Below are 20,135 nucleotides of genomic sequence, written 5' to 3'. Positions count from 1 at the left end.
ATCTTCATTATTGAGCATCAAATAACTACCATTTTCCAACAACTTGAACGTGGGGATGATAGCAGGAACTGGCGTGCCTTGCTACACGCAAGCCATATTTGGTCGGTGTTTGTTGCATGAACCGTGTAACTGTATGTGCCTACACATTAGTGAATGATCTGGCGTCTCAGTGCATTCCTCTCCATTCAGATAAACTTCTTGATCATCTTTGAAACATCTGTATGTGTATGGAAGCGACCAGACCTCATGAAGAAAAGCACTACCTAAAGGTTCATAACGACCTATTGGTATATATTTCATACAATTTGAAAACTTATATAAAGCAAAAGGCAGCGTTATTAAACCGTGGATAAGGCATGTTGCCAAAAAACCCGCAATCCTCTGCTGATGATGTCACTGAGCATGTCATGAATGATGTAATATGTGACATCATCAGCAGTGGATTACGGGTAATGGTATCTCTAGTTTACTCCCTTATAGCTGTCTTTCTTTTAACATAAGTGTCTGTTTCCTTCCCTTATACTTACTGTTTTTGGGTCGCTTCCGGTTCGCGTACCCGCGAGCGAACTGGGAAGCGAACTAAGAGAAATAGAGGTTGGCACAGTTCCAAATATTGTACCAATTTTTTAATAACGGGGAGGTAGTTCTGAAAAGAACTTTTTTTTTTATTTTTCTGAACATTTTTTTACTGTTTTTGAATTTTTCGGAACAGTTTTATATTTTTTTGGGTTTTTCTTGGAGGGGGCAATGAAAACGATTCATTGTAAAGGGCTCAACAGGAGCAACAAAACAAAAAAAAGAAGTATTTATTATTTTGGGCGTTTCGGACAAACTTGCATATGATAGTCAATAGCTCTGTTGATCAGAGTGATGCTTTTTTCTCTGTAGGAAATGAATCCATCGCAAAATGCGCAGATGTGTTTTACATCACCAAATCTCATTTGTATATTTGGCACCATCTCCCTGCTCTCTGGTCCCGTTACTTCCGGTACAACAGATCTTCTGGCCATAATAGGGAGATTATCTAGGTCGTTCCGAAACTGTGCAGCACTGTAGTTGTTAGGATGCCACCTAGTCATATGGCGATGCATTGTGTAGTTTCCGAAACTGTATTTTTTGTCGGTCCCTCTGGACAGTCTATCTTGACATATAAGGCAAGTTACGTATCTTGCATTTACTTTTTTCTGACCTTTGGGAATTTTAAAAAATTGCCAAATGAAGTTTTCTTTCCGGTGAGACGTCCTGGGCTGCTCAGGCAAAAACTGCCTCTCTTCGTGCTCGTCCTCCTGTTCCTCTTCTTCTTCTTCTTGTTGAATTACAACTTGAGCAGGTGGTCCACTCTTCCTTGGATGTGGTGGAGGTGGTGGGGAAGCACCAGCTGAAGCTACTAAAGAAGCCATTGCTCAGTGATCACAAAGGGTCTTTCTCTCACAATGATGAAAGTCAGAGTGAGGAAAGAAGGAGGGATTTTCATCATTTGGGAAAAACAAGAGTTCTCAACCAATCAAAAGTGTTCATTTTAGATTATATGACCTAGTCTTACATCATTAGGAAACCAAAAGTGAAATGAACCAATGAAAAGTGTTATTACCAAGTCACATGACTTGCTGTGTTTACGTTAAGCGCTTTGCAGGGCCTCCCGGTTTGCTTCCAGAAACCTGCGCTTTGCGACTCGCTTCGCGTACCAGTTCGCTAACGTAGCACGTCATATGACGTATCACGCGACAACGTGAAACGTCATGCGGACGGGAGGCGTCACGATGTTGTTTTCTAACGCGGCACTTGCGGTAAAGAAACGTTTACCGGCTCGCGGTCTATTTCGCGGCATCAAGGTCAGCTAACGGGAAGCTTCCCGATTCGCGAAGCGGGAACGAAGAAAAAAAAATATTTAAAAAAAAAATTATTCATAAACATATAAAATATATTTTTGGATTTAAAGAAGAATACATTTTACAGCTACAGATATTAGCTGTTAAAAAACCAATGAAATTCACAGAAAAAACCATAGGTTATAGACCATATATAGTTAGGAATTAGCATTTACAAAACCTTGAAAATTCACTGAAAAAACCATAGGTTATAGACCATATATAGTTAGGAATTAGCATTTAGAAAACCTTATTTTACTCACACAAAACCATTGAAATTCCATATATAGTTAGTTGCACTAACTATATATCGCGCACCCGCAATCCACTGCTGATGATGTCACATATTACATCATTCATGACATGGTCAGTGACATCACTGATGACATCACTGATGACATCTCAAATGACATCACTGATGACAACATCCAGTGACTGTATGTTTCTGTAAAGTTAAAATATGTCTTAGATATTGAAGAATGAGTGGATGTATAAGTGTCTGGATGAAGGATTTAGTAGGTGCGTGACTGACTGTATGAGTGAGTGATTAAATGTGTCTCACTGAATGCATGGGTTAGTGACTAAACTGTCTTAATTTGTGCATCATTATGTCTGTTGTGATGTAAACTGCTGCATGTGTTGATCATTAGCTATACGAGAGGCTATATGTGTTCTTAATTGGTTGCCCAAGTATTTCTATGGGAGATTGAGTTTGTGTGGGGGTGGCTGGAAGGTGTGTGACTCTGTGCATAGATGTGTGAGCAGTTTATTCACTAGGTGTATGAGTTCAAGAGTGCATGTGGAAACAGCTACATGGGCAGTTGACTGTGTGCATGAGTGTATTGATGAGTGAATGGATATCTCAATGCTACATGTCATAGTAAGTACATATGTAAAACACAGTACATGTGAGAGTTGGCATATATAAATAACTGTGCATGAGAGCCACTGAGTGAGTGGTTGTATCGATCATTGTGAACTTGTATCAGGGATTGTATAAGAGAGTAAATATGTGTTAGTATATGTTTCAATAAGTAAGGTGTGTATAACTGTATAGTTGAAGAAATGGAGGTGAGATTGTTTCTTTGCATGACTGACTGGGTGTGTGAGTAACTCCATGGATGAGTGGCAGTGTGTGAGTGTCTGTATACACTGAGTGTATCTAAGGTTATATTAGAGTCTGAAGAGGTTTATCGTATTAGCACAAGAATGAATCCAAATGAGACGTCATCAGTGATGTCATCAGTGATGTCATTTGAGATGTCATCAGTGATGTCATCAGTGATGTCACTGACCATGTCATGAATGATGTAATATGTGACATCATCAGCAGTGGATTGCGGGTGCGCGATATATAGTTAGTGCAACTAACTATATATGGAATTTCAATGGTTTTGTGTGAGTAAAATAAGGTTTTCTAAATGCTAATTCCTAACTATATATGGTCTATAACCTATGGTTTTTTCAGTGAATATATATATATATATATATATATTTATATATATATATATATATATCACCAAAGATTGCCCTTGTAGGAGTGCCACTCACAAAAGGGTAACCGCACACCAGCCACCGGTAACAGCAACCAGTCTGGCACAATCACTTCACTTACGGTGCCATATGCGTTTTGGGCTCTCTGATGCCCTTGTTCACTGGCTGCACAAACGGGAAACCGACGGCATTGATTGAAAGCACATATTTATGCAAATGAGTGAGCCCCGCCCTCATGGGCTGCAGCAGGACAGCATTATGGTACTCGTTGTTTCCTCCCAAACTCTATTGCGCTTTAAAGCCCAGTGGGTGCCTTCTGTAATCCGTTTAAATGTCTTGACCCAGGTGGGTGGAAATGGATTAAAAAAAGTGCTGTAGTGCTGTCAATAACAACTGTAGCTCAGGCCTCCCTCGTTCTCCTCACCACTCAAAGTCCTGAGCAGGGTAGATCCGCATCCAACAGCGGCGGGGCACTCTCGTGGATGGACCAGTCACAATATTATGTCACCAAAGGTTGCCATCGTAGGAGTGCCACTCACGAAGGGGTTACCGCACACCAGCCACCGGTAACAGCACCCAGTCTGGCAAAATCACTTCACTTATGGTGCCATACGCGTTTCGGGCTCTCTGACGCCCTTGTTCACTGGCTGCACAAATGGGAAACAGACAGCATTGATTGAAAGCACATATTTATTCAAACTGCTACGTGCATTTTGGTTTGCGTATCTTTCACTGTGTGAGGCATCTCGAGGGGCAACCTTTGTGTATTGACTAAATGTGCGGCTCGTCCGGCCGCGAGATGCCCCGACGTCTTTGGCGGACCCAGCGTGCTGGGACACACCAGCGCGAGGTATGGACAGTGGGGGGCCTCGCATGCAGTGATATTTGCAACGAGACACAGTGCCTTCATCACATTCACCGTACACGGATTTTTGATTTTATTGAAGGCAGAAACGCTAGCCACTCGGTGAAAGAAGCGCCATAAGTCTACAGTGGCTCTACTTTGGACTATATGTACCAGCATGCCATTTCCACTACGCCCACTTGGGCGGAACTCTGCAAATATTAAAGAGTGTGTTCCTAATGGCTGTTTCCTGCCTTTGTATTTGCCAGTGATCAAGAGCTCCTTGAAGCTCGAAACACGTTTGGCTGTTTGGATGGCATGTAGCCTGGGGATCGAACTGCTACCTGCATTGTGGTGTGCGTATCTTTCACTGTGTGAGGCATCTCGAGGAGCAACCTTTGTGTATTGAATATATATATATACAAATAGTCACATGACATCATAAGTGGTTAAAAACAGTTAGTACCAAAGGAGCGGTACCGTGAACAAGTTCTAAGGTAGAACGAAACGCATTGGTGTTTGTTTGTTTTGGGAATACAACTTTTGGATATTTACAAAGACTTTGTTGGAGTGCGATCCTTGGCTTTTTCAGGGATAAGGATGAGGAACCATCAGCACCATCCACAAGTAGAAACACACAACCAGCAACCGGGGGCAGTGATTTGAAAAAACTCTTGGGTGAACATGAAAAATTGCGCAAACAGGAAGTAGCCAAGTGGTGGGAATGCACCTCACTCAAAAGGTACCTGGAAGTAGGGAGAATACCCAGAGGGCTGAGAATCCTGGTGGCCCCAACCTACGAGAACCCAGACCCTGCCATGCTACAGGACTGGGCTGACAACAGCGCAGAATCATCACGGAACATGCTGCGCATCCTAATAAAGTACGCAACCACAGACAGAGAAAAACTGCTCCTGAAGATAGACTGTATCATGTCAGGATTGGGAAACCTATCCAACCAAGATGATGTCAACAAAGGTCTAGCAGATATAAAGGCAAGAGTCCAAAAACATGAGAATACCATCAAGGAAAGGAAGGCAGAGAAATTCCAAAGAGACAGGAATGACTACTCGCAAGGAAGAATATACACCTTTGCCCGCAAATTTGAAATCATCCGGCGCCAACAGCTCTCAGCAACTGGAAGCTCCCCACCATGCCCACAGGAATTGAGTGAGTCTGAAATCAGTTCAGGTGCAGAATCAGACCCTGACGCGGGCACAATCCCAAATCAACGGAAGAAAATACCCACTCCAGTTGATGAGTTTGCTTTTTTACGTGTGGAACGCCTCATGAGCCTCAGACCAAGAACGCCGAGGCAAGACTAAACCAACCCTCAAAAAGCAGAAGGAGGAAGAACAGATGGTGGGGCGGACATGGCTCAAAGGACAAAGCCGACCTACAGATGAAACAGAAGGAGATAACAACAAAATCCATGGAGACAAACAACACAGTTATAAACTTAACCAACATGGATCTATCTATTGAAGAACAAGAGACATTGGCACTAGGACTTTCATTCTGCAAAGAAACCAATTTTAACTACACAGTGACAAGAATAGACCTCTACCAGTTCACCCGCAAACTCAAACTGAATAAATATTTCTCCACCTTGAAAGACAAATACCTGGAAAAACATACAGACCGGGGAATGACATCTACAACCAGCGCGCTTAGTGTAGGTGACATGGAGTTCCTTAAAGAAATAACGGAAATGGAATGGAACACAGGGGATGGGAGTCTCAGCAACACCCAAACGGGGGCTCTATCAAACTTTACGTTCTATGCCTCTGAAGTAACCCCATTTAAACCAAAGTCTGTATTTAACCCACCCATGCCAAGGGACAACATTGACTTGTTTGCAGGAAGAGTCATAAAGGACCTCAAGGAGTTAGCAACTTTCAGCAGCTCATCTTTTAACAAAAACTCAAATGACCACAAGACCAAATACTGCAAGGTGATGGAAAAGATCAAACAACGTCCGGACATAGTAGTCCGCTGTGCAGACAAAGGTGGGAATGTGGTGCTGTGGCCACTGGAGATGTACGACAGGGAAGCCATTATGCAACTACAGGACAGACAATGCTACATCAGAACAAGCAGTACCAACATAACGAATATCAAGGAGAGATACCATGCATGTTTGTACAATTGGAGAGGCAAAGGCCTAATTTCCAAACAAGAACTGGACTTCCTAAAAAAAGACTATCCTATGATACCACAACTATAGTTTATCCCTAAGGTCCACAAGGATATCAGATGCCCGCCAGGCAGACCAATAATTTCGGCCATAGGAAGCCTATTTGAAAACACCAGCAAGTACATAGACCACTTTCTGCAAGCCCCAGTAAAAACATTACCGGCTTACCTACAAGACACTGGGGATTTTTAGACTTTTGTTTCAGACCTAGCCTGGCATGAAGACTATGTGTTTGTAACATTGGATGTACAAAGCCTGTACACGAGCATTAGACACATAGATGGGCTAAATGCAATGAGACACTACTTAGGCACCAGGGACATCACACTACACCAACACACTATGATGCTCCTACAGATGACAGAGTGGTGCTTAGACAACAACACCTTCTCCTACAAAAAGTTCCTCTACAAACAGACACAGGGCACGGCATGGGTACTTGCTTTGCCCCGAGTTATGCGAATCTGCATATGGGCTGGTGGGAGGAGCAAGTACTCATGGTCCAACACCAACACACGGTCAACACCAATATAGTGATGTACAAACACTATATAGATGACATCTTCATTATATGGCAGGGCTCCGAGCCAAGCGCCTCTGATTTTGCGACATCAATCAACAACAACACTCTTAACCTCAAGTTCACATGCACCACCAGCACAGACAAAATAGTGCTTTTAGATCTTGAGGTTTTTCATGCAGGAAGCAAGGTCCAAACACGAACACATGGAAAGGAGACCGCGGGGAATGCCATATTACACGCACTTAGCTTCCACCCAACCAGCCTAAAGGAGAGTATACCATTGCATGGACAGGGACCTGCAAGCTAGCACAGACAACCTTTTCGAGAGACTCAGTGCAAGGGGGTACCAACAGAAAACACTGGACAAGGCTAAAGAAAAATGCAACAGCCTAAGCAGACATGATCTGCTCCATAAGAGCAGTAATGTAACCTCACAAGGCACCAACAAAACGATGGATTTAGGCCCAGATCCTTGTACTGGGGTGAATGTATGACATTGTTCTACATTCTGTCCATCAATCTGTGTTTTTTGCAATTTTCACCCCGAGTGGGCTGGGTATGCTCAGACGTGAGTCCCAGGCTCTCCACACCACTGGAGTGAAGCTATCCAGGCTGAATGAAGGCTGATAGCCAGAAACCGGTCCTTGGATGCTTGATTCCGGTCTGGGAAAGACATGGCTTGGTAGTTCGGACTGGACTGTTCCCACGAGGCACAGGGTCGGAGCTGATTTGCATATAGCCAGTGTCTAACCCAGGGTGGTGTGGAGTGCAAAAAAACGATGGATTTAGGCCCAGATCCTTGTACTGGGGTGAATGTATGACATTGTTCTACATTCTGTCCATCATCTGTGTTTTTTGCAATATTCACCCCGAGTGGGCTGGGTATGCTCAGACGTGAGTCCCAGGCTCTCCACACCACTGGAGTCAAGCTATCCAGGCTGAATGAAGGCTGATAGCCAGAAACCGGTCCTTGGATGCTTGATTCCGGTCTGGGAAAGACATGGCTTGGTAGTTCGGACTGGACTGTTCCCATGAGGCACAGGGTCAGAGCTGATTTGCATATAGCCAGTGTCTAACACAGGGTGGTGTGGAGTGCAAAAAATGATGGATTTAGGCCCAGATCCTTGTACTGGGGTGAATGTATGACATTGTTCTACATTCTGTCCATCCACTGTGTTTTTTGCAATTTTCACCCCGAGTGGGCTGGGTATGCTCAGACGTGAGTCCCAGGCTCTCCACACCACTGGAGTCAAGCTATCCAGGCTGAATGAAGGCTGATAGCCAGAAACCGGTCCTTGGATGCTTGATTCCGGTCTGGGAAAGACATGGCTTGGTAGTTCGGACTGGACTGTTCCCATGAGGCACAGGGTCAGAGCTGATTTGCATATAGCCAGTGTCTAACACAGGGTGGTGTGGAGTGCAAAAAATGATGGATTTAGGCCCAGATCCTTGTACTGGGGTGAATGTATGACATTGTTCTACATTCTGTCCATCCACTGTGTTTTTTGCAATTTTCACCCCGAGTGGGCTGGGTATGCTCAGACGTGAGTCCCAGGCTCTCCACACCACTGGAGTCAAGCTATCCAGGCTGAATGAAGGCTGATAGCCAGAAACCGGTCCTTGGATGCTTGATTCCGGTCTGGGAAAGACATGGCTTGGTAGTTCGGACTGGACTGTTCCCATGAGGCACAGGGTCAGAGCTGATTTGCATATAGCCAGTGTCTAACACAGGGTGGTGTGGAGTGCAAAAAATGATGGATTTAGGCCCAGATCCTTGTACTGGGGTGAATGTATGACATTGTTCTACATTCTGTCCATCCACTGTGTTTTTTGCAATTTTCACCCCGAGTGGGCTGGGTATGCTCAGACGTGAGTCCCAGGCTCTCCACACCACTGGAGTCAAGCTATCCAGGCTGAATGAAGGCTGATAGCCAGAAACCGGTCCTTGGATGCTTGATTCCGGTCTGGGAAAGACATGGCTTGGTAGTTCGGACTGGACTGTTCCCATGAGGCACAGGGTCGGAGCTGATTTGCATATAGCCAGTGTCTAACCCAGGGTGGTGTGGAGTGCAAAAAAATGATGGATTTAGGCCCAGATCCTTGTACTGGGGTGAATGTATGACATTGTTCTACATTCTGTCCATCAACTATGTTTTTGGCAATTTTCACCCCGAGTGGGCTGGGTATGCTCAGACGTGAGTCCCAGGCTCTCCACACCACTGGAGTCAAGCTATCCAGGCTGAATGAAGGCTGATAGCCAGAAACCGGTCCTTGGATGCTTGATTCCGGTCTGGGAAAGACATGGCTTGGTAGTTCGGACTGGACTGTTCCCATGAGGCACAGGGTCAGAGCTGATTTGCATATAGCCAGTGTCTAACCCAGGGTGGTGTGGGGTGCAAAAAACAATGGATTTAGGCCCAGATCCTTTTACTGGGGTGAATGTATGACATTGTTCTACATTCTGTCCATCAACTGTGTTTTTTGCAAACCTCACAAGGCACCACCTCCAAATCCACAATGATTCCCAGGCTGATAACAGGCTATAATAAATACCATGCCAACATTCGTAAAATCCTCTACAGACACTGGCCACTCATGAGAAACTATCCTACTCTGGGCCCAACCTGTGCAAAGCTGCCACAACTGACATTCCATAGGGCTACGTCCATGAGACAAGAATTAGTCAAAAATGCCCTGACATTGCAGAAAAATAAGACCTGGCTTCAAGCCCAGACAGGATTAATCAAATGCACAAAATGCAAGGCTTGCAAACACGGTGTGAACACCAAGACGGTACATTTACCGTTTAGGAAATCACCGTATGAAATTAGAGGGCATTACACATGCAAGACTGACTTTGCGGTCTACGTGCTTAGATGCACCTGCAACAAACTATACGTTGGTAGCACCATCCATCCGGTACACCTCAGAATCCTGCAACACCTCAGAGCCATCCCCAACGATGATCAATCTTACCCAGTGGCACGACATATAAATTCCCATCACAATGGGAAAGCAGAAGACCTAACGTACTTTGTGATTTACAGTGTTGCACAAAACCCCAGGGGTGGAACACTAAGAATATTAGAATCTAAATACATCATTACGTTTGATTGCAAAATCCCAAATGGACTTAACGCAGACGAAGCATTAAGCGTACATCTGTAAAAGATACGCACTCCCCTACTGCACTGACAAGCCTCCTCGCGCTACAACAGCAACCCTTTCATCTGAGAACATCATGTTTCACCATCTTTCTTTTAACTTTATATTAACACTTGGCACTGTAATTAGTAACCACACACTCACCACATCTCACTAGCACACTTTTTAGGAAGAGGCACACAATCACGAACACTGCTGCTTGCTTGTACAAAATACGGTAGACCACCAAGCCCCGCTGTCGCATACGTATCCCAGACTGACCCTACATCAGAAAGGCATCACTCACCCACAAGGGACCAATACAAGCACCAGGAGGGACAGATTAGAGCGCATGCAATGAATGGCCAACTTTCCGTGGTTTGTATGCCCACATGGGCCACATTCCAATAGTGATTACCTTAGACCCAACACAAACTAACAGGAGACCGTTCCGAACCCGACGCAGCATAGGGCAGGTTCTGCCGACATTAGCAGGTTCACAGCCAGTACACAGGGCGCACACCATAAGGGCTACACCACAAACATCTGGCCACTAGCCTCCTCTGCATCTCACAAGGTTGACCCATTAACCTAGTCTGCAGGTGGCAACCCATGCGGTACAAGCCGCGCCAGCCACAGCTGTCACTTTTTACCGACTGTGAGCCCCACGGCTTTCCTGCGGAAAGATGCGATTCTAGGGAAACCCATCTGTCACCAGAGGCCAACATCAAAGAGCGCATCACATAAACCACCATAAGTTAGGAGAAACATACAACAGAAAGATATTTTAGACAACGCATAGGAATAGTCGGTACCAGCTTACCTGTCACTGCAAGCATTACAGAAAACGCGGGCGCATGAAATCCTTAAAGCCACGTTTTCATGTTGTTTATGTCAGTTGCAGCACTTACGCACACTGGCCAGAAACTGTGCCTAAAGGGCTTCAACAACACATCACAGTACGTAATAACAGTCCAATTAGCACGTATTAGTGCAGAATCGAGCGTAGCACACAGCAAGCTGTTTTCAAACAAATAAATGCAAAAAGTTATTTACATGTTTTACTAATGTATAACCATGACTTGCATTTCCATGACGAAAACTCTTCCATGTCTACTTATATGTCACATGTTTTCCCGCGCTAACCACCTGACCCTTCCCTGGTTACTTCACACCACTATAAATAAGCTCACTTCTTTGGTGATAACAGATGTAGTGAACAAGGCGGACTTGTCCGCCGAAACGCTTCTGGTCTTTTTTTAATACATTTCTTTGATCTTGAAACCCACGGAGTCGGTGCCTGTTTTATGATTTACAGAACCAGGATTGGATACATATAAATATATATATATTTGTGGAGGTTGCTGCGAAAAAACAGCGCTTTTCAAAAGAAAGTTGGCCTGGACCTCGTTTTTGTGACGGCAGTGTTGTTGAAAATGAAAATCGTGCGTATATATATATATGTATATATATATATATATATAACGCTCCAATTCCTCCAAGTATACACGAGAGGACAAAACAGCACTCGGAGAGGTAATGATGCCAATCACGCTGATTTTATTTATGCGGAAGGGGCTCACACAGACGCGCTTCGGCGTGCTGCCTTCGTCAGTGTGTGTTACACCGAAATATATATATATACTAGCAGCCCGCCCCAGCGTTGCCTGGGGGCAATGAGGCTTCAGAGTCAACCGCCCGCCCAGGCCCCCGCCTGCCCCGACATTGTCCGTGCATGCCATGCTCGGACACGGACCAGGCCCCCCTCCCGCCCTGACTCCCTCCCGCCCCGACTCACTCCCGCTCTGACATTTTCCTTTCCTAGCTGCCTCATATTCGAAAAAGATGATGACTGCTGCGTCTTCCAGCTGATAGTATTGCGAAGGTCTCTTTGAACACCTGCCCTACAGGAGGACCATTGCCAGGACACCCCAGGAAGATTTCGCTGACGTAACTCTGCCTTCCTCTATCTGCCCAAAAACAAAAGCAGCTGGCTCCGGCTAAACTTCGGGTGCCGTGCTCTGCCTGGAAGTAGGAAACTCGAATCTATACTTTCCGTCTGAGGCTTCCTTTTGAGAAAAGATTTCTATTTAAAGCTCCGTGCTTCTGTCGCCTGGCCTCCTCTCTGTGCTCCCGGCTCTTTCAAGATGTCTTTCTGAAGTGTGATCATGTGCAGACGCGCTAGGAAGGCCATCGACATGTCGTCTGTCTGCCTCACTTCACCCCCCCCTGGGACGCCTCCCCCTGCATCACACAGTCTCGCACTGAGAGTTTAGGAAAAGCTCGAAAACTTTCCCTTTCCTTACCTGTGCCGCCGCTCCTCACTGCACAGCCGCTCGTCACTGCACCGCCGCTCCTCCTTTGTCGTCATCACGCACGTCGCGTCGCGGTCATCACGCACGTCGCGTCGCGGCCAGCGCTAGGTCCCGGCCGGCGCTACTTTCAGGGGACTACTTTGTTTTCAAACTTAATTTTTTTAATTTACTTTTTTTGTTTAAATTTATATAGCCTATGTCCACCTACACACCCTGACATTTTCATACATGTATCGGGTGTGTTGATTGGCGCTGTGGTTCCCGAGTTTACCTGGCCAAAAGGTGCAAGTTCTCTCTTTATAGTAGTAGTATAGATATATATATATATATATATATATATATATATATATATATATATATATATATATATATATATATATATATATATATTTACAGTTATATCTCGTGGTAAATAACTCCTTCTCTTAGGTTTCGTCAGGTAAATTTAACTTCGAACATTGAATTGATTTTAACACACTATAAGGGTGTGATAATATAATATTTTTAATTTCTGTGCAAACCCCTGTTTTCAGAGGGAACACAATGTGACACTAAACTTGTAATGGTACCTTAATAAAGTACTTATTAAAAAACATTGAACTATATGGAACATGATTGCACTGAGAAGTAAAATTAGGCCAAAATGCTATATGTGAAGAATCATTTATGACGATAACATGAACAGACATCCTGAATGCAATTCTTAAGACATTACTTCACTGTTATTAAATAGTTGTCTTATGAGTCGTGCGTGGAACACATACAAAAAATTCAAAAGATTTGGCAAAATCTAAAATTAGCACAAGTTCTTTGTATTTACTTTATTTAAACAATATGATTTCATTTTTTGTTTCCAATTATGTATCCATCGTTGCATACACTAAGGCCCCAATTATGAGCCTGGAGGTCCACAGACTGCCAAACTCGCAGGGCCACGCCGGTGGCAGTATCCCCACGGCCATATTACAAGATTGACGGTGGGACCACCACACCCATGCCACAGTTGCCAGGGAACCGCTGTTCACTGGTGGTGTTGTGGCAGTGTAGAGGCATCCATATGCTTTGCGGGACTGCCGCTGTCCTGCCAATCATATTGGGAGTTTCCTCTCCGCCAGGATTTTTTATCATAGTTCCTCCTCCATGAAAACCCTGGCAGAAAGGAAAGAAAGTGGGCCCTACATGGCCCCCTGTGCCACTGTGCCCTGTGGATGCACACAGAGGGCACAACATATGCCCCCATGTGTGCATGCACACCAATTCCTGCATGGCGTGGACTCTCAGTCCATGCTATGTAGGAACTGGTTTTGTCATTCTCATTACGGTTCCTGTTTTTAAGGCACCGCCATGGGAAGGCAAACTAAAACTGCCCGACAGGAGAAAAGGCAGGAGGTCTGACCATGTCATTGGCAGTGCGCAGTGGGCGGACCCTAAATGTTAGTCACAAAAAACTGGCTACAACCAGTATAGTAATTCACGAACCACCTTACGTAGTAATAGATTGGTTGATAAAATTATGAATCTGAGTGGATCGCATTCCAGTCCTGGACAGACAATTGATATATATTGGGAAACATCCTTTACCACACAGTGTTTTACCACGCAATACCCTCACTATGCAGTCTTTACCATGCATATGCCTTTACCACACAAGCCTTTACCACACATAATGGTAAGTATGTGTAATTATTGATACATGTTATAAAAGCATCTTAAAAAAATATATTTATTATAAATAAATATATCTTTTTTAAATAATTTAAATATAGTAGTAGATTGATATGCACATAAAATATAGCAATATAGTTGTAGGAGTGGAATGTTAGGGATATAGGCGTAAAGAGAGGGAAAGTGGCTGCAAATGGTGTAGCTTAAGGAAAAATCAGACAGACAGGGAGATAGAATCAGACCTCTGCAAATTGACCTGTATATACTTTAACGCTAGATCGGTTCCAAAGCACTTCCATGACATCTGGGACACCGTCAGTGAGAGAAATCCCGACCTCGTTTTCATCACTAAAACCTGGCAGGATGACCATAATTCCCCCGACTTAGCTAATGCTCTACCGGCCAACTACAAAATAGTTAAACAAGATAGGCATGGCCGAAAGGGAGGGGGGGGTAGCGATTATATTCAAGGACCACCTGACATGCCAGGTGACATATGGCACAACAGGTCAAACACAAAATATTAGCTTTCCAGCTGCTCCATTAGGGTCTCACTAATTTATTGGCAGGCGCTGTGATCGATAATCCCATTGGCCACCAAGTTGAATTTAGTACCAGGCTACTTACCCAACTCCTCCCAGTATGCCTAAAGCACAAAAACTACCTAGTAATAGGGGGACTTTAATGTTCACTACGAAAAAGCTGATAGGCCTGTGACCTCACAATTGGAGAATGATAAGCAGATCCTGCAATTGAAGCAATGGATCAAGGGGCCGACTCACTCAGCAGGGCACGCCCTTGAACTACTTTTCTCTAACATCGAACACACCCTAATTCACAAGTTAGAAACATTATCATGGACAGATCACTCGCTGATATAATTTTCACTGGGTCTACCGGTTAAAATGAACAAAACAACCTGCAAACCCAAGTAGTCTACCAATAGAGCCTGGAAATTAGTCACCAACATATGGTTCCAATCACACTTTTATTGCAACAACTACCAGAACCTGAGCAATCTCCTAGTCAACCCGGGAGTAGATAATTTGGAATTGGAAATCATAGTGACACTAGACCAAATTGCACTTATGCAAAAATCAAAACTATCACAGAGTCACTCCACGGAGAAATGGAACCCACCACAACTCAAGGTTCTTAAAACGAAATGTCAAAACATAGAACACCAATGGAGGCTGTCCAAACAGGAAACAGACAGAGCACAGTACAAATCAAAACTTAAATCCCACAATAACGCTATAAGAAATGCAAAAAAGACTTACTTTGCACAACAAATTAACGAGAACTACAATTTAGCTGAGGAACTCTACAACATAGTTAAAGAACTAAGCAAACAAGCCAGCATGTCCCAAACTTTACCCCCTTCAACAGAGGCTTGCAAAAAAATCTGCAACTTCTTTTCGGAGAAAATAAGTAAAATTTACTCCTCCTTCAGTCCGATCACAAAACTGGACACAACTAATCGGAATTTTTGGACTCCTCACCCAGAGGCCCCATCAGAGATGAGCAATTTCTCTCCCCTCACAGAAAACGAGGTCCTGAAAGCTATGAGTGAAGTAAAATCTGTCTCCCCCTCAGATCCCTGCCCTCATTTTATTTTCATCCAGATTGCCGCAATCCTTTGCCCCTATGTCACGCAGCTCCTCAATAACTCACTTCAGGTGGCCATCTTTCCAGACAGCTGGAAACAGGCGGTAGTAATCCCTTTAAAGAAAAAAGCAGGAACAGATGTGCACAACCCTAAAAATTATCGGCCAATCCCTCAATTACCCTACCTCTCCAAAGTGCTGGAAAGGTTGATAAATTGACAATTATCAAATTACCTTGAAACTAACAATTTATTTGACCCCTCCCAGACGAGTTTCAGGGCCACACACAGCACAGAGGCCACGCTGCTGGCAGTTCTGGACAACATCAGAGCATGCACTGCCTAGGGGGAGCGATAGCCCTGATACTGTTAGACCTGTCGGCAACGTTCGACACTGTCTCACACATCAAACTGCTGGATACCCTCTACGAAAAGGGAATCACTCTAAAGCTTTGGAATGGCTCAGTTCGTTCTTAAGGAATCGTACAAAAACAGTTCAACTGGGTAACTACCAATCTAAACCTAGCACCATCAGCTGTGGTGTCCCACAGGGGGCATAGCTCAGCCCCACCCTATTTAACGCCTATGTATCATCTTTGGCAAAAATTAGTAGAAAGTGGGGAATTGGCATCTGCTCCTAAGCAGATGACACACAGCTGATGGTAGCCCTCAAGGAAAGACCTGAAGTCACTAAATTAAAACTGCATAACTGCCTCTCAGAGATGGCACAATGGATGTCCGAGCACTATTTGAAATGAAATGCCTGGAAGTCAGAAATCCTGCTTTTTGGAGGCGCCAATTTAATCTGGGATGCCACATGGTGGCCGCAAACCCTTGGTACCGCCCCAACCCCCAAGCAATGCCCAAGAAACCTGGGCATCACCATTGACAATGCCCTCTCCATGAAGGACCATGTGCGGGCCCTCTGTGGAAAGGGCTTTGAAACCTTGAAACTGCTGACTAGACTCTTCCCTTGGATCCAGCTCGGTTGTAGAAGAACAGTCACGCAGGCCCTGCTCATTAACCAGCTTGATTACGCAAACGCCCTATTTGTGGCATGAACGAGCTTCTCTTCACAAGGCTATAAGTGCTGCAAAACGCTGCAGCCAGGCTGGTGTGCAACAAAAGCAGATTTAGCTCTGCATCAATGTGCATGAAAAACTTGCATTGGCTACCTAAGCGACAGAGAGCAGTATTCAAGCTGCTGAGTCATGCACATAAAGTACTACATCAAAATGGCCCCAGAATACTGCAGGGGAAAATTAAGTTCTAGTTTTTTTTTCCAGTTTTTTCTCGCTTTAGCGCCTTGATATCCCTTGGGATGACTATTGCGCTGCTTTACAAATAAATAAATAAATAAATAAAGTGCATTCATACTCACGTATCAACTAAGAAACTTGAGTATTAAATATGTAATGGAATAACAAATCAAGTAATATCTTTGATATAATTTAAGCAAACTAATTTAAAAATATGTAAATAAAGTTTTCAGAGTCGGATGCAAGGGATACAGGGGTAATGAGTAGGACATACATCCTAGCAGCACTATATAATTTCAAACAGAGCATAACCTTCAACATCATCACTTCCTATCACCTCACCACCACACCCAGCACTGCCAAAAATGCACAAAAACAGAAGAAAAACAATCTACTGAACTGGCACTTCACAACTTCCCAGCACTGCTGTACATTTAGTTTTATACCACTGTTAGCACCACTTCTACCTGCATAACACAATGCCACTGCACTACCATGGCAGCATGGTCCTACCATCCACAGCAAAGTGCTAAACACTGCACACCCACATTTCCTCACTACCCTTTCAACACCATCCCATCAATGCATTACCACCACCACACTACTATCCCAGACCCATGCTACTTGGCATCAGAACTGTACTAACACTGACAGCATTTTACTGAACTGCTACCATGTACACAGTTATAAGATCCCCGCCCTACAGCCCCTTGGCCTGTATCCTATCTTTCAGTGCTGCATCACCACCACAAATGCCACAGCAATACTTAACAACACTAGATTGCATCCCTCAGCCTCATACTACTTCTCAACACAACATCCCATCCTACCAAAATGACCATCCTTAGAACAGCAATACCACTGCCAGGACTACAAAGCCTTCTCCGCACATTTTTAAAGTCTGCTGAAGACTAAGCAGTTGTCCTATACCTACTCTCCAACACACTTTTTTCTGCATTGACAAAGGGGTTGGGGTCCCAAAGTGAACCCATCCTTTCTATGAATAGAGTGTCACTCAAACACAGCACTTTTCTATGTATTTTACTGGATTACACTTGAAAATCCATCACATATCGATTTGTATTCTAAAAATATAATCAGATGGCAATGCACATTAAAAAGCAAGCTGGGGTAGGCAGGGAAATCATTGAAATACATACTTTCAGTGGTTGATGTATAGACCGTAGTGCCCATTGTGGTTTTAGTGGGTGGAGGTGTGGTGGCTATAGAAACAGATAATAATGAAAATATTATCAAAAAGTTAATATGTCAAATCCACTTATAAGTATTTTTCATACATTTCAAATCCATATTTAATCTTGACTCTTTAGTGTTGTGCAAAAAAAGATAATCAATAATGTTTTATTTATCCTTGTAATTAGAGCATTACTTAGAATCATCATATTGACCAGAAATACAATGAAATGAGATAGTCATATATAACAATATATCCCAATCTGTTACAAAGCTAAAATACAAATAAATTACATACATAAAATTATCCTCCACTTTAAGTAAGGTGTAGGAAGCTGGTTCTGTATATACTATACCAAAAAGAGGTATAGTGTGCACAGAGTCCAGTGAGTCCGCAAAGGCATGGCAGAGGTTAAAGTAGATAATACCTAACTCTCAAAGTGGTAGTGGCGGGGTCGAACACTTAGGCTTATCAGAGGGTAGTGTTAGCATTTATTGCACACACCCAGGTAAGAAATGATGTGACATACTCAACGACAGGATCCAGACCAATTGGGTGTACAAAACGTTGCTACTTTGTTATTTAATTACTAGAACCAAGAATCACTCAGTGCAGGTAAGTTGTACAGTTTGTAAATGTAGCAATACTTTTCAATAATGCAGCAATGTTTTGTAAATGTAGTAATATACTTTACAGTATTATGAATGCTTTCTGTAGATGTGAAAGGTTGCAAGCTGGCAAGGATCAGGGGTGCCCCTAAATACTAGATTTAGGGGCAATACAGGGGTGTGCAGGTTGAGACTAATGGGTCCCTTCCCTGGATTGTCTTTACCCCCTCATTCTGCCACCCCCCAGTGGGAGGGGACATATGCCTTGTCCTGATTGGGGAAGTCCTCCCATCTTCAAGATGGAGGGGACTGAGATGTGTGCTTTACTTCACCTCCCCCACCTGAGAGGTGGGGTTGGCAAAGGTGGGCACACCTCCCTTTCTCCCACCCAAAGTGGGGGTCAGAACCAGTGGAAGCCAGCTGCTGATAGCAGCAGTGGCTGGGGGTAGCTAACAGGGGCAAAACACCTTTGAAGCTTCCCTTTCAATGAGTCTGCCCATCCAGGGGGAGAAGGCATGTCAATTCTGCTCAGGATGTGTTTTGTTTCAGGACCCAGGGGTCCATAAACCTGTCTGGTGGTGGCAGATGGCTGGTAGCCAGTCATGACCCACACTAGGGCTGGTCGTGTTTCACGGGGCATCTCTAAGATGCCTTATGAGTGAATTTGACATTAAATTCAACACTGGCATCAGTGTGGGTTTAATGTGCTGAGACGTTTGATACCAAACTTCTCAGTCTTCAGGAAAGCCATCACGGAGCTGTAGAATGCATGTTGACAAACTACCAGCCCCATACTCAAATTGGCTTCACTGCACCTACAATGCCTGTGAATGGCATAGACACTGTGGGAGCATATTGTTCATGCAGCTATGCCCTCACCTGTGGTATGGGTCACCCTGTCTTTAGGGTTGTAAGGCCTGCTAGAGGGATGTCTTACCTGTGGATTTTGCACTATTCATGGATATGGCACACAGGGATGTGTGGCATGAAAACTTCAGTTTGGTCTTCATCAAAACACGCACCTGCACGGCAGTGTGTAGGTGTTCAGGTGAGGGGGTCTCTGAGGGTGGCAGAATACATGCTGCAGCCTTCAGAGGCCCTGGGAGCCTGATTGGTAGGGGCCCAGGACACACTTAGTCAAGTTGGCATCATGTATCTTACAAAATGTTAGGGGGTAACCATGCAAAATGGGGTACTTTCCTACATAAGGCACAGCCCTTATACCAATGTGGGCTCAAGTGGTAAATACTGTTGCACTAGGGTGATAAATTCAGATGTGCACAACCCTAAAAATTATCGGCCAATCCCTCAATTACCCTACCTCTCCAAAGTGCTGGAAAGGTTGATAAATTGACAATTATCAAATTACCTTGAAACTAACAATTTATTTGACCCCTCCCAGACGAGTTTCAGGGCC

At 44.1% G+C, this 20,135-nt stretch overlaps 1 protein-coding gene across 1 annotated transcript in view; it reads right to left on the bottom strand.

Annotated features, from left to right (window-relative positions):
- The window catches only part of MUC19 (mucin 19, oligomeric), a 1,331,159-nt gene that overhangs the window by 337,535 nt on the left and 973,489 nt on the right, over positions 1-20,135 (bottom strand). Inside the window, exon 82 of the mRNA XM_078649731.1 lies at positions 18,076-18,138. Within this exon, the coding sequence (XP_078505857.1) occupies positions 18,076-18,138 (63 nt within the window). The remainder of the gene's footprint in view (positions 1-18,075; positions 18,139-20,135) is intronic.

This window comes from Lissotriton helveticus, chromosome 1_1, assembly GCF_964261635.1.
Source record: "Lissotriton helveticus chromosome 1_1, aLisHel1.1, whole genome shotgun sequence".
Taxonomy (NCBI): domain Eukaryota; kingdom Metazoa; phylum Chordata; class Amphibia; order Caudata; family Salamandridae; genus Lissotriton; species Lissotriton helveticus.
This window is presented reverse-complemented; position numbering and strand designations above follow the sequence as displayed.